The sequence below is a fragment of the Coffea arabica genome, chromosome 8c, assembly GCF_036785885.1.
Source record: "Coffea arabica cultivar ET-39 chromosome 8c, Coffea Arabica ET-39 HiFi, whole genome shotgun sequence".
NCBI lineage: Eukaryota > Viridiplantae > Streptophyta > Magnoliopsida > Gentianales > Rubiaceae > Coffea > Coffea arabica.
In genome coordinates, this window is record NC_092325.1 from 10,231,727 (window position 1) to 10,248,338 (window position 16,612).

The following is a 16,612-nucleotide window of genomic DNA, read 5'->3' on the forward strand; positions in this document are numbered from 1 at the left end:
TATGTTTAGAATCTGGCGGGAGCCATCGTATCAATATCATATCCTTTTCTTGCTGGTGTTAAATTGCTTATTTGAATATGTGAACTATTAATGACATCGTTTGTAACTGTTTACTGTTTTTGCTTTAAGATTATGATATATATGATTGATATCTTGCCAATTTGACTGCATGTTTTCTTGGAACCCTACCGGTCTTTTAGTTCATCCCGTTATTTGTTTTCCTTAATAGGGTGCTGGATGAGACAAATTATGACATCCCGGATTTTTGTAAGAAGAAGAGAGTGTGGCGACTTGAAAATTTGCTCATATTTTTTTTAATTTCATCTTATTTTGAATAAACTATTTTATAATTCCTTTACTACTACTTTACTTTCTCATTATTTGTAATATATAAGGGAATCAAGAGTTTTACCTTTAGTTTTATAATTAGCGTAAATTTGAATTTTTCGCGTATTTTGGTAGTGTGATTAATTGTGGAGGTGTGTGTACTAAATTTGGTGGTTAAGAGTGACTTTTATATAAGAGAAAGTGTGTGTTTAGAAGTGCTAATAATAAGTTAGTGAATCATAAGTTAAAACACCAGTACGCGAGAGTTGAGGAAAAACGGATTGAACCGATGTGCACCGTTTGTTACCGGTTGAGTACATCGCTTGAACAATATTCTCTTACTTTAATCTCCTTGGTTTTATTTCATTTAATCCTCCCTTAATCTTGTGACAGCCCCACCTTTCCCTAGGGCGTACCCTAAGGGTTAGCGAACTGACTGCCCAACTCTTGGTAGGATTACTAAGACAATCACACAAAGGCCAAACCGTTCCGAATCCCAATTAAGTACCAGTAACTTTATATAACCCTAGAGAATGTACATACTAAACCAAATATAACATATGAACATGATTAAACACTTTATATACACACGTTGGTAAATTTACAAATCAAAAGGGAAACATTTGGATCAAGGTACATTTAGGGTTTTCCAACTACCGAGGAGCTATACAAAAGAATATCTATACTAGCTCAATTCATTTTTCAAAACATCGTAGTTCCAAAATATTGTTCCCTGTAAGGAAAACAAAGTTAACGGAGTGAGTTTTCGCCCAATGAGGTACCATCATGCAAGTATTCAAGAATCACATAAACACAATGAAACTCAATTCAAATACGTTCATCAAGTGAGCAGAACAAACACCACACATCAATATAAATTAAGAGGATACGGGCGGCTCTCAAGAGACTTTTTCCTCTTTTGCCATACTTGATCTCACCTCGTTGACTCTCCGTCAATGCTTAAAGAGTAACCATTATCGTAGACTCCACTTTACTCCGATTTCCATCCACCACACATACCCCTTACTGGGTTCGAACACCAAACAGAATAGAAATGATAATACTCGAGTATACTGGAATCAAGAGTCTCATACCCAACGATTCCCTAAAACAGTACCCATGGCTTGTCAATTTTCCTTGACCACGCCCTTGCTGGTTCGATTCAATTGACTACCAATGGGGTTGAGCTCAGGGTTAACAGTAAAAGTTGTTGGATACACGTCCAAACGACACCAGTTCAAGTACAATCAAGAGAATTCCAAGTGATACAGTAAACGGTTAAATAAGCCATAGAGTACAAGAGTGATAAAGTACACCCTCGTCTCAGCTAACATCATTAGTAATCATAAGCATTCCAGTCACAGATTTCAAGTACAATAAAGCTATGAAATAACAATCATGTGAGTAGTGCACTCACTAATTCAAACAAAAAAATTTCACAAATTTTCGCCTGACGTATGCCTTGGATCACCGGCACGCCCTACAACAATCAAGAAAACACAATGGGACTCGAACACGAGTCATAAACCTAATCAATAAACTACTAATGCAAGGCCAAATAGAACTTGGAAGTGAAAATAAGGAACACTTGGTGCTAAAAGCATAACCAACCCCAAAACCTTTCATTTCTACCCAATCTAAATCTCAACTCAAAGGAACCCAATATCCCCAAATTTTGGACAGCATATCCCCTTAAATTTCATGCTATTCCATCCTATAAACAACCACCAACTTCATCCAATCACAACCACAAGTACAACTACAATTCATAGGCTATTCAACACACCTTATTAAGGTTACATTACCCTTCAATCTTAGCCAACCAAGAGCTCCACAACAAACCATAGTAAAGCCTTAATTTTGAAACCCTAAAACTGAAATTTTTCGCATAAGTTGAAATTTTCCGCAAACAACCATAACTAACATACACAAGCTCCATTTTACACCATATTAAGCTATCATTCCATGGCCAACCAATAATTATCATATAAAATCAAAAAATTCACCAATAAATCAGAAATTTATCAAACTCTACTTAAAACCATGAAATCTTCTACAAAATAGCATATTTAGCCACTAAAAACCACTAATCTACCCTTATTAAGAACAAAGAGAGAATTGCTAGGCAAGGTACCTTGAAACCTCAAGAAAGGTGGTAGCTTAGTCCTTTCTCCTCCAAAATTAATCCACCAATAACTTTAGTCTTCCTTAAGTAGCAACTTTGATGGTGTATTTTGCAACTCACTTGGTTAGAACTCAAAATTGAAGCAAATTGAAGTTGGCAAATGAAGTTTTCTCCCTTGGTTTTTCTTCTCAAGAAGCTCAGCCAAGAAGTTAAAAAGTGAAGCCAAAATTGGTCAAAATTAGTTTTAATAAAGGTGAAACATCTTGGTCAAAAGTCCACCTTCGAATAAGAACGCGACACATGGCACCTTTTATGTTTAAATCTATCTTCTTGTCTCTCCAAAGGATAATTATCTAGCTCACCTCTAATTATCTCCAAACACCTAGTAAAATAATATCCCTTAATGCAAAACTTAATCTAATTGGCCGAATTAATCGCACTTAACGCACTAGCGGATTCCACGTCTACTATACACTCCTAATATCTCATGAACTAATTTATACTACAAAAATGATTTAAAAACTATTTTTACTTATAAAAATATCTATAAAATTAATATAATAACAAAAATATAGAAAACATGTGCAAAGAATTAAAATAATGCCTAGAAATTAAGAAAATTTTCGGGTTCTCACAAATCTCACCCTAAATCTGGCCAAAATTGTTGACTAAAAACAAGAGAAAAGAAAACAAAAACAAGAGAAAAATTGGTGGTGACAAGTATTGGCAATTAAAGCTAGGGTTGATTACGACTTTTCTTTCCTTCTTATCTTTCCTTTTGGCCACTTTTTCTTCATTCTTTCTTCATCATGGCCGAACCTCTTGAGGGAAAAACAAAGAAAGAAAACTTCTATGCCTACCATGATTCTTACCTTGTTTAAGTGAAGATAAAAAAGAACAATAAAACTAAACCGAACAAAGTGGCAATAAGGTAGCAAGGAAGCTTGTAGTAGAGTTTCTTTGGAGAGGAAAGGCTTGTTTTTAACTTTCTCTTGGAGGATTGAAGGTAATAAGCTGGAAAATTATCTTTCTCTTTCTATTCTTGAAATTTATTAGGATGATGACCTGAAATTCGAAGTTTTATGGAAGATATCATGAATTTGTGAAGATTGGTGAAATTTCCAGCTTAGGGTTTCATTTTCCAGCATTGATTTGTGTTTTTAACTATGATATGATGGTAACTAACTTTGTTAAGGACTTGTGTGAAGATTTATAGCTTTATTTTGACTTTTTAGCTTTCAACTAAGAATTTCCAGCTTTAGCTCTAAAATTTCAGTTTTGTCAAGCAATTTCCAGCTTTAGCCCTGTTTTTGAAGCCAACTGGAACTGCATGTTCGTCCATGATAAAGGCCAAATCAATTCTTGCTCAAAACATGAAAGTTGTAGAGAATTGATTTAAATATCTACCTGAAAAATTTCAACTCAATCGGAGTAGTGTATATTGTGAAATGACTAAAATACCGCTGACTGCCCAATGCCCTGTTTAACAGGCAGCTTTTTGTTTTCTCTGAGATTTCAATTTTTGACCTTAAAGATACAAGAACTGGGTGTTGATGTGTTCATAGGAAATGTAGGTGTCTGTCTTAGCTTCGAAACACCATAAAATTTATCCCAATCCGATAAGCATATCTTTAGTTGTGACCAAAATGCCAAAAGATTACAAACCTGCTACTTAGCCATTCATCTTTAAAACTGGTTTCTAGCTTTGATTTTGATGGTTGCATTGCTAGAATTGATTTGTATTTGGATGATATTGAGCCTAGTTGAAGAGGTATTTTATTACGCTTGCTTATGTGATGAATTTGGCCTGAGTTAAGGAAAATAATGAAGCTATATATGGCTGAAAAATAACGAAATACAAAGGGCGTGCTGCCCAAATTTTCATTCGAGGGTTAAGCAGATGTACTTGCGACTTGAACGAAGATTTGAGGTCGAATTGGACTTGGTTTGTCTCGGGTATTCGAGGTTTCTTTGATAGAAGTATATAAGTTGAAATTTCGCCGGAACTCGTACCTTGAAAAAAATGAAAGTAGTGACTCTTTAAAAATATGATTTTCTCGATCTTTTATATCAAGTGCGATTTTAGAAGTATAAACCACTTTCTTATCAAAACTAAACGAGCGAGCATGAATTTTCTAGAGTTTGATGACTAACTTGAATACTACTTAAAACGAGTTTCATTTACTTGATTTTTTTGAAATGAAACTCCTATGTTTCAAACCCTAGTTGATTTTAAATTCTTGAATAATATTTTATCGTAGATTTGGACTCCATCCAAGGAGTTGCACCTGAGCGTGACCTTGAAAAGCACTAGACCTTTGGTGAGTGCTTCCAAGTGCATGTTTGTATTTGATACTTGTTTTTACATGATTTATTAATGTGTTTGGATAATATTTGACTTGTTTGGACAGACAAGGGTGTACTTTATCGCACTTGTCCTAAACATGACTTGTTGCTATGCCTTGATGGCACTTGACTTGATATTCTTGTCTGATGTACTTGTGTCACGGCCCCACCTCCCCCTAAGGCGAACCAAAGGGTTTGGCGAGTCGCCTGCCCGGCTCTCGCCGGGACTCAGTCGTTCCTTAATCAAATCCAAAATAATTCACAAGAATAAATAGGGCAGCAATCCAAACTTAAAACGGAACTTATATACATTGCTATCTCAAAAGGAAGTACAGCCATCAAATGTACAAAGGTTCTCACTTCACCATACAACCAGCCCGTGCCAAGCACTAGGGCGAGAACCATTACAAAAGAAACAAAATACCTAGACTAGGCTAGTCTATGCTCCCATCCTGCTCGCCGTCCCCTGTTAAGGAAAACAAAACTAAAGGGGTGAGTTAAAAACTCAGTGAGGTTCCGAACAGATAATCAACAATCAATTCAATACATTAAACATGGAGTATCAATAATTCAAGGAATATTTACAATGGAAAGCAATAGTTACATTCATTAAAAGGATACAGGTTCACATGGAGCTATTCGTTCTTTCGTTCGTTCCCCTGACATTTTTCCTTATTCCTCCAATTATTTGAAAATTTTCTTTTTGAGAAATAAAACCCTCGTGCCTTTGTTCGTTTATTCATCCCTTTCCGGACATTGACCGGACTCCACCCATCCGGACGTTGACCGGACTCCACCCATCCGGACGTAGCCAGACTACAAGGTAATACTCGAGTATACCAAATTCACCCAGGGTCATCATATCGCCCGACCGAATCCGCTTCTGGCTCGAGTCGATCGGTAACGAAGGGCAGGGCCCAATTCAGCCAAAAGGCTTACATCATGCGTAACTAATGTTTCCATCATTAAATCATTGAAAATTTCACGTTTCATTAAGGTCGAGCGCGATAAAGTACACGCTCGCCTAGAAAACTCGTTTTAAAAATTCTTGAAAGCACTTAACACATTATCAAACAACAACAACAAGTCATGAAGTCAAGGAGAATATAACAAACAAGGAACACTCACCTAGTTATGCAAAATAACGTGCAAAATATCCTTCCGGATATTACCCTTAGTCACCAATGAAACCTAAGGTTGAACAAGAGAACATATTACAGTTTATCGAGCAAAACATTTAAGAGAAACAAAGAAACCCGACTAATTAGGAATAAAACGTGTAAAGATCACTTTCAAGTAAGAAGAGGGTTGTTTGAACCCAAGGATGAAAAATCATATTTTAAAATGGAAAGCCGGTCATGCTATTGGCCAAACAAAAGTATTCAAGTTCAAATAGGAACCTAGCCCTCGAGCGAAAATTTGGGCAGCACACCCTTTGTGTTTACCTAATTTTCCAGCCATTTAGGCTTCATTATTTTTCCTCAGCCAATCCCAAAGTCATATATATCATAAATGCAAGTCAATAGCCGTTCCATAGGCTCATAACATCATAAGAATAAGAATCAAAGTCATAACAAGTGTGGAAATACAATCTAGCAAAAGACAGATTTGACGTGTGGTTGCGGAAATAACACATCCGAGACTACGCTTATCGGATTGAGGCACAACTTATACCATTTCGAAGCTAAGACACAGGGCTACAATTTTCATGAAGATCACTTAGTCCAGTTTCCAATGCAACCTAGTCAAATCCTCAATTTACAGAACCAAAATCTCACTCGTCGGCTATTTAACCGCTCTGCACTGGAATGGTCATATCTCAGGTTACCAAGGTCCGATTAAGGTGTTCTTGGTGGTATTCAAAAGCTAAGACATAATACTAAAACTTTCATGTTTTGAAAAAAAGCTAAATCAGTATGGATCCTAGTGAATAAACGTGATAAACTGGATAAACTGACCAAAACGGAACACTGGAAATTTCCTAAAATAGTGAGGGTATTTTGGTCTTTTCACGGGCTACGTTGCTCCGATTGAGCTGAAATTTTGTAGGCACCTATAAAATACAATTCTATACAACTTTCATGTTTTATTCCAAGCCCAATTCGGCCTCTAACATAGGGCAATAAAAACGGGCAGAACCTAGTGACAATTTTCCAGAAATCTGAAATCTTTTGGTTTCAATGATAACTTTCTTAATTTCTTACTCCACTTGCTACCAAAACCCCCTATATAACCTTGGATACAACATATATTCATCATACATCAAGTTTAGGCAGAAATTTATTAAACTCTAACTCATGTAACAAAAGGAAAAATTACCCAAAACATGATAACAACCGTAATTCATCACAATCTTGAGATGCTAAGCTAATTTAAACAAGATTAAGAGTAAAAATTGGGGAAATCATCATCCTTACCTTGCTTAGTGTCTACCAAGAGCAACCCTAGCCTTCCCCTTCAAAATTTCACCAATAGCTCACTCAATAAACACTCAAGGGTGCCTTTAATCGGTTTAGTTCCTTTGTTTCCTCACTTTGTGACTTGATTCAAGAAGAAATGGAGAAGCTTTTCTCTTGTTTTTGCTCTCTCTCTCTCACGGCTCTTCAGCAGAAATAATGAGGAAGAATGGTGCAATTTTGGGGATAAGAAGGTTGGACAATGTCTTGGTCAATGGCCTCTAATGGTGTGACACTTGTCACAACCCTTACCAAGTAAAATTTCCTTTTCTTTTCTTGTATTTTCAGCCTCTAATTTCGGTCAAGCTTAGCTGGAATTTAGGAGATATTTTGCTCAAATATCAATAAGCTTGTATGGTAAGAAAGTGGTGGTCAAGTGGTGCGTTCAACCGGTAGTGCGCGGGACCCGCCGGTTCGCGCCGTTTTTCTTAAAAACACACGTACTAGGGTTTTTACTTCCTATTCACCAACCTTATCTCATTACTCCTAATCATATATTATTTCTCACTTAAAAGTCACTTTTAATCACCAAATTTGATCCTTGCTCCATACCGAAATTTCATCCGGCGAAAAATCGCGAAAACCCTAATTTTGCTCCAAACTTGAAACCGAAGCGTGAAACTCTACTTTCTAGGTTTATTTGCACTTCTTGTGAAAAGATTGGGTGGTAGGGCTTTAATAAATAACAATTTCCAAATAAAAGGGTATTTTTGAGAAAAAAATACAAGAAATTTGCGAGTCCTCACAACTTGTCTATGCGTGAGCACTCTGGAATTCCAGAAATCCTGAGGCTAGTTAATCGAGTCGAGCCGGCAAGGGTCTGGTCGATTAGATAACAAACCCTGGGTCTCTTGTTTTGTCGAGTGGAGTGATACCTCCTCGACTAATCGGTATGCTCGAGTATTACCACATGTGTTTATCTGAATGTTCAGGCCCGGTAAGGGGGTTGAATGGTGGACGAATTGGCGTCAAGCGGGGCTCTACTGGACTAGTTACTCTACTTGAAAGTTGATGGAGTCAATTACTACTTGATCAAGTTATGGCGGAGCTATTTTGAAATAGCAGTTGTATTCTTTTACTTGACATGTTAAATATCCAGTGCTTGGCTTTACAAACCTTTATTGCTCATTTTCTTGACTTCATATGCTTGCTATTTTGATACATGTGATTTTAAATCATGGTCAACTTGCCATTTGGATCTGCATGAAGTTTTGGAGCCTCACTGAGTTTTAGCTGATTCTATGAGATTTGTTTTGCTTACTGGGGATACGAGCAAGGGTGTGTGGACTGGTACAGGCTAGCAAAGTTTGGTTTTTAAATTTTTGCGATTGTACTCGCGTTAGTGCTTGACTAGGGTTGGATGTATTTGGATTTTGAAATATTTTGATACATTTGGGCATGTATGAGAGCTGGATTTAAGTATTAATGTGTATCTTTTAAGCTTGGACATTGTTATTTTAAGCTTGGAAATTGTTATTTTATTTCCTTTCTATGATTGTATTCTTTCAGTAAGTGAGTGAGTCCTGGTGAGAGTTGGATAGACGGTCCGTTAAATCCTAGGGTAGCCCTAAGGGGAGGTGGGGTCGTCACAGAAACAAGAATGATAATAGTTTCTAATAGGATATCTTGCGCTTATATTTGGCCGACATTATATTATGGTACTAGTGGCTTAAGTTCTTATCTTTTGGTTTATATATTTGGATAATTTGTAGCTTGCAAATGTTATATTGAGGGATTTTAGTGTAATTGATTCGGTATCCAAAGAATAATGAGTTTGAAAGTTATAGTCCTCATTTTAAGTAATTACCATCCTATTTATACTTAGTGAATTGATTGAACTACTCGGTCTGTTTAGTTGTGCATATAAGGATGAATGTTTTGAAAAGTTGGATGGTTTGTAATATTTATTGAAGAGTTTTCTTGCTTACTTTGGTGTTAATGTTATTTTTAAAGTTAATGTTAATGAGTGAGTCCTGATGAGAATTGGGCAGGCGGTCCGCTAACCTCTGGGGTATACGCGAAAATTATGTCCCAAATGCTTACATCAAGTTATTAATTAGTAGCCTATTACATAGTTATTAATTAGTAGCCCATTACACAAGATTTTATTTTTTGTTTTTTTTTTGTCGCACATCTAGTCTAATTTAGTTTACTCCTACTCCTACATTGGGGAGGGGGGGAGAGCCTACTCTAGGGGATGGCCCAATTGAGTCGAGGGAAACTGACGGGAATTGAACCACCATCAAACTAGACGGACTCGTATGGATTTAGAACAATCCTCATATAGAGGCACATTGATAAGAAGCAAGATTTGAACTCTTGACCTTTCACCCACAATAAATGTAGTGACCAACTCCTCTTGGTTTAAGATTTTGTCTATCAATCAATACTTTCATCCATTTCTAATATGGGAAAAGGGGCATGATAATTAGTCTTTTAATGAAAGAATCCAATGGTTGCATAATATAGTCGATTAGTGTCACTTCATTCAAATTCAAATTTTATCCAATCTTGAGATAGATATACTCGTTCTCCATTATTAATTTTGGGTAAGTTCCTTTTCCCAATAGAAAAAAAAAACATAAAATAACAGGTAGTAGCGGAGTTAGGACCCTATGGTGAGGGAGTGCAATAGTCAGTTTCAATGTAAATTATGCTCGTAGATGTATATAAGAAATATACTGTGTACTTTAATTTAAAAAGCCCAATCCTTTTCTTACATTAGGGTGTCGTTAATGTTTAATTTGGAACATGTCCAAAATTTTTGTTAGAGGTAATCAATAAAAAATTTTATTTGTTTAGGAGAAATTTAGAATAAGGGGAGAATATCTAAAACTTCAAAAGATAATCTATATAGAGAAAGCAATTTTCTTAAATTTAAGGGGGACAATATAACTAAAAGAGAGAATTTTATGAAATTCAGGAAGTGTAAATATGACACAAACTTAAAAACCTTGAAAATTTTCAAGGTCATTATATAATTCTATCAAATTTGATGGGGTACAATTGCCCACCCTCAATCATATGTGGCTCCGCCATTAATAGGCAAACGACAAAGTGTATATAGTATTGCACATCAAGACATTTTAAATATCTAATGATATCATGGTCAGATTTCAACTAAATATAATATAAAACCTAATGATTCCCTTATCAATAAAATTTTACAATTTGTTTAATCATCCAATTGCAGATCTCCAGTTTTTTTGTCAGTGTATTTTTCTACTTGATTGGCTTCTAGTATTGTAAGTTCAGGGCAACTTCCTGAAGAATTTAGAAATCATTTTGATGTGCTTTCTACACCATTAGCAACCTTATACTGTTAATTAATTTAATCTCTGTCGTTCGGTTTTCTGCTCCATTTCTAGGATGATGCAGCTGTCTTTTCTATCGCTGGCTTTTAATCATCATGGTCTAATTTGGTGATGCAGCTTGTCAGCAAATTCCCATTCATTTACCCCTATTTTCTGCTTTGGTTAAGGGTACAATCTTCACAAGTTTTCAGTAAAAATTTTGTAGCGTTAATTTCATGATGGTAATCATATCTACATATAGCGATGTATATACATGCACCTTACATCTTTTTATTTCATTAAAGGACTAAAGCAACAATCTTGGGGGAATCCTACATCGAAAGATTGTGGGGTCTTTACTCTGGGTTTAAGGATCTTGGAGAGCCTCTCCTGTCACCAATTAGCTGGATGGGGTTTCTCTGTAGGTCCCCCTTAGATTGTCCTTTGGGCCGATTTTCTCGATGCCTTCTGCGTCGTTTAAGTGAGCGGTGTGTGTGTGTTTTCTTTGACGTTTGTGAAAGAAAAAAAACTAGACTTCTGGCGAGGATTGCGCGGGAGGGGGTTGGGTGCACCATCCCACATCGAAAAATCATGGGGTCTTTACTTTGGGTTTAAGGTTCTCGGGGAGCCTCTCCGTCACCAATTGGCTGGATAGGGTTTCTCTGTGGATCCCCCTTAGATTGTCCTTTGGGTCGATTTTCTCAATGCCTTCTGCGTACGTTTGTGAAAGAAAAAAAACCAGACTTTTGGCGAGGATTGCGTGGGAGGGGGTTGGGTGCACTATCTCGCATCGAAAGATCGTGGGGTTTTTAATCTAGGTTTAAGATCCTCGGAGAGCCTCTCCTGTCACCAATTGACTGAATGGGGTTTTTCTGTGGGTTCCCCTTAAATTGTCCTTTGTGTCGATTTTTTCGATGCCTTCTGCGTTTTCTTTGACGTTTGTGAAAGAAAAAAACAATCTTGGGGGAAGGTTTCTTGTCCAAGTAGAAGAGAAAAAGAAAAAACGAAAATTAACCAGCAAATGACCAAGTGCGCAGTATTACTGTACAGATAATCATGACAATTTAAATAATTGATAATGTCATTGTCAATTTTTAACTCAACGTAATAGAATTATTGATTCCCGAATCAATAAAATTGTTGCAACTTGTTTAACATTCCAATTTCGAATCTCTATTTTTCTTTGTCAGTGGAGCAGCTTCGTCAAGAATTTAGAAATCAGTTTGATGTGATTTATGTACCTTGTTTTCTGATAAAATTCAAGGAGCCCACAAATTGTGATAAGATTTTTTTTTTGAAGGATAGCGATAAGATTCAAGGACACAATAGTGTCAGCAGTACACACATATTACAATCCAAACAAACTCACAAATGGTGAGAATTATAATTTAATATCACTACAAACTAAATAATTCTCATAACATGGGAGAAGAAACTCACATTTAGTGAGACTTGAAGTCAAGACCTCTAGGTACTGGAGCTGTTTATATACATTATGTAACCTTATGCTGTTAATATATTGAATCTCCTTTGTCTGGTTACAAGCTTCATTTCGAGGATGATGTAACTTTTGTCCAGATTCCCCTTCATTTACCCCTGTTTTCTGTTCTGGTTTAGGGTTCAATTTTCACAAGGTTTCAGTAAAAAATTTGTAGCATTAATATGGTTAGGGAAACATACCCATATGACATTGACGCACAGTGCCGGAGCTGCGCACACTTGAGGGTGGGCAATTACATCCCCTCAAGTTTTAAAAAATTATATAAGGGGCTTAAAGATTTCTAATATTTTTAATTTTTTACCTTGTTTGCACCCTCTAAATTTAGTAAAAGCATATTATTGCCCCAGTTCGCGTCTGATTAGCTAGTTGGTGAGGTAATAGCTAGTTGGTAGAGTTATCCCCATTCCCACCTTAAAAAATTTAAAAATTTCACACTTCTACATGCATCTTCTTCTTAGAATTTATAAAAACTTCTCCCCTATGTAAAAAGTTTGCAATAATTACTTTTCAAGAAGTTATTGTTTTTTTTCTAAACTAAACCTAAATATCACTTTGTAGCCCAAAAAAATGTTTCAATCTATTTTAGATTAAATCACATGCGTCATTTCATGGTAAACATATGGGATATCTCATACAACAAAGATGAATCTTAACTGTACACAAAATTTTTTAGTTCCGCCACTGATGATGCATCTTCACTATCTTGCTTTTCTTTTTTGTTTTTTTTTTTTGGTGACCTAGAGCATATCCCGATTCAAGTCACTTAGAACTCGAGCCGACATACCAAATCAGGGAATATGCTACCGCCCACGACGCACCCAAGTTAGATAGGGGGAGTTCAACTCTAGGGAAAAATTCGAACTCAGAACCTCATTCAGTCCAAGACCCGCTTTATCGCTAGAACATCATTTATCACAAGGCATCATTTTCTAAATTCAGTCAAATGAATTATTGCCTTTTTAGCCAATGACTCCAAACAAATTCAAGGAAAACCAATCCAAGAATATTGTTTTCTTTTTTCTTTGTAAAGCCTATATAGATTGAATATTTTTTAGAAAAACTTTTGTATTATTCAATATATTTTTTCTTGTGATGTAATATATGTAAAATAAGGAGCTAGTCATAAAACATGTTTAAGGAACAATAAAAAAAAATTTCAATAAAAAGCGTTCCGAAGACCCTCATAATAATCTCCATTATTAGGATACATTTGCTCTAATTCTTCTAGTCTTCACAATGATATGTAACATTAAGTGTCCCACAAATTGATTATCATTGCATAAGTAAATGTGCAAAGGACGGGACCACATGTGAATATGTCTGAAAAGTCTTTGGAGGACCGATGACTTGTGAGTTCGGCCCCACATCCTTTTCTATTTACTAATCTGAAACGCAGTTTTGATTTGTTGATATGTCAAAATTCATTATAAGCTTTTGGACCTAGAACCAACTCTTCTTTCTTCCCTTCCTGCAGACGGGAAACCCCTCTCTTGACATTCTTTAAGCTAAAGAGAAAGACTGAAAATGGCACTCACAATTCTGTCTTCTGTGTTAAATCAGCTCTCAATTCTTCTGCGTGAAGAGGGACAACTTTTGGGAGGGCTTCGCCAAGAGGTTGAACTCATCAGGGATGAGTTGGGGCGCATGAGAGCATTCCTGAGAGTGGCAGAAACAAAGGAAGAAGATGCTGATCCCGGCCTCCAAGAATGGATCAAGCAAGTACGAGAAGCCGCTTATGACATTGAAGATGTTCTTGATGAATTCGTATCTCGCTTTGCTCGCCATCGAGCAACGGGCTTCCATGGCTTTGTTCGGAAAATTTTCAACTCCATAAAGACTTTGCGAGCTCGTCATAAGGTTGCTGAGCAAATACAAAGCATCAAGGCTAGAGTAAAGTTTATTTCTGAAGGGCATCGAAGATACCAATTAGAATTCGGTGTTACTACCCAAGCGGCCGAGTCTCTTGCTACTGTTAACAACACAACATGGCGCTATAGCAGGGATGATGCACTTCTTGTGGAAGAAGCTGAACTAATTGGCATTGATAACCCCAGACAACAGCTAATTTCTCAACTACTCCAGGGGGATGATTCCCAACTCAAAGTTGTTTCTGTGGTTGGCATGGGAGGACTCGGTAAAACTACCTTAGTCAAAATAGTCCATGAAGATTTAGATATTAGAAGGCATTTCCCAGTTCGTGCCTTTGTAACTGTCTCTCAAACATGCAACATCCAGGAACTCCTAAAAGACTTGATTCTGCAGTTACACAATGATTTGAAGAAACAAGTTCCGCAATTGATTGAGGCAATGACTACAATTCAGCTGAAACAATTTGTTAAAGATTTTCTTCAACAAGCTGGAAGGTATGCAATTGTGTTTGATGACGTATGGGATGTGAAATTTTGGAATGCAATTAGAATTGCACTACCCAAGAATGGCTATGGCAATTGTGTCATGCTAACAACACGACAAGCCGATGTAGCCTTTGCATCTTGCACCCAATCTCAGGATTATGTCTTCAAAATGGAGTTCCTGTCTTTCGAGGATTCATGGACCCTATTTTGCAACAAGATCTTCAAAGGAAATGGTTGTCCTGCCCATCTAATAGATGTTGCAAAAGGTATACTGGGGAAATGTGAGGGATTGCCCCTTGCGATTCTTGCAATCAGTGGGCTTTGGGCTTTGAAAGACTTCAGTATTGCAGAGTGGGAGATGGTTCGACACAGCCTAGGAGGTGAATTAGAAGGCTCTGGTATGCTGGACCGGGTCAGAAAGATACTTTTTCTCAGTTACAATGATCTACCTTGTGATCTTAAGACCTGTTTGTTGTATTTAAGCATTTACCCAGAGGATTTTAAAATACGTTGTCATAGACTTGTTCAATTGTGGTCAGCTGAAGGATTTGTAGGAAAGACAGAAGGAATGACAATGAAAGATGTAGGCTTCAGTTACCTCACAGAACTTGTCAATAGGAGTCTAATTCAAGTGACTCAGAGTTTTTATGAAGGAATCCCCTATACATGTCGAATCCATGATCTTGTGCGAGAAGTTGTTCTTTCCAAGTCAAGGGAACAAAATATGATCGCAATTGCTAATGAGCAATGCACAAGGTGGTTTTCTGAGAAGGTACGCCGTTTGGTAGTCCATAGTAGCAGCAACAACACCGAGCAGCACCAAGAAAGCCAATGTTATAGCTTTAACCACCTTCGATCCTTTATTACGATTGAATCCATGAATCCACCGATATCCAGAGCCTTGTTATCTAAAGCTTTAAAGAGTAGCAGATTGTTAAAGGTTTTGGATTTGACTGATGAAAAGACATTGGAGGAAATCCCAAATGAGATTTTCAACTTGTATCATCTCAGGCATCTGAACCTATGCAGGACAGGGGTTAAAGCAGTCCCGAAATTCATAGGAAAGCTTCGAAATTTGGAGTATTTGGATTTGGGTGAAACTCAAGTCAAGGAATTACCCATGGAAATCCAGAAGCTAAAAAAGCTTGAGCATCTTATAGTACACCAAAAAGTTGATTTTTCTGAAGCAAGTTATGGATTTCATGGGTTTAAAGCTCCATCAAAATTGGGAGGACTTCTTGCCCTACAATCATTAACAACCATAGATGCAAGTGGCGGATCTGTAATAGTTAAAGAGATAGGAACATTGACTCAATTAAGCCGATTAGGGATTTCAAATCTGAGAAGAGAAGATGGAAAGGTGCTCTGCTCCTCCCTTGCCACCCTCACTAGTCTTCAGCTACTAGACATTGCTTCAATTAGAAATGAAGGTGGTGATTATGAGGTAATGGATCTGAATCATCATCATCAACAACAACATTCTCGTTCATCTTCAATGTCTTCTTCATTTCTCCAATCTCTTCGCATGCTAATATTGTGTGGCCGCTTAGAAAAGATGCCACAATGGATAGCTCATCTTCAAAGCTTGGTAAGAATAGATTTGGATTGGAGTGGCTTAAGGGATGAAGAGGATCCGCTTGAACCCCTGCACCATTTGCCAAATTTGGTTACTATTCAATTTTGTGGATCTTACCAAGGAGAGGGGTTGTGTTTCAAGACTGGAGGATTCCTGAAGTTAAAGGATTTGTACCTAAAGAAATTAGAAAAGTTAAAATGGCTGAAAGTGGAGGAGGGTGCATTAGCCAGTCTCCATGAACTGTGTCTGGATAGACTTCCATTGCTAGAGGAGTTACCTTTGGATATTCAACACCTGAGCCAACTTCGAAAGCTAGGTTTGCATGAGTTGAGTTCTCAACTGATGGAGAAACTAAATAGTCTAAATGAAGATAGTGAAGATTACAGAAAAATTGGACACATTCCTGAAGTTGAAATTGTATTTTTGACAAATGAGGGATGGAAATATCGCCTGCTATGGGGGAAGAAGATGATGTAAATATTCCTCTCTTAGCAGTCCTGTCTTCTTTTTTCTTTTCATTTTTTCTGCACGTTTGTTTGTAACTTGTAAGTTCATAATTTGCCTTATCTTTTATCTTATTGTATAAATATTGTATTGCACAATCTTGTTTGTATACGGTATTACACTCTAGGCA

General features: G+C 36.9%; 1 protein-coding gene across 1 annotated transcript; it reads left to right on the forward strand.

Moving 5' to 3' along the window:
- Positions 1-13,572: 13,572 nt before the first annotated feature.
- LOC113705777 (disease resistance protein RPM1-like) lies at positions 13,573-16,455 on the forward strand. Its single transcript, XM_027227687.1, has one exon. The coding sequence runs from the start codon at positions 13,573-13,575 to the stop codon at positions 16,453-16,455; it is 2,883 nt and encodes a 960-aa protein (XP_027083488.1).
- Positions 16,456-16,612: the final 157 nt, after the last annotated feature.

Coding starts and splice junctions, on each gene's coding strand:
- LOC113705777 (XM_027227687.1), top strand. CDS start 13,573: ATGGCACTCACAATTCTGTCTTCTGTGTTAAATCAGCTCTCAATTCTT.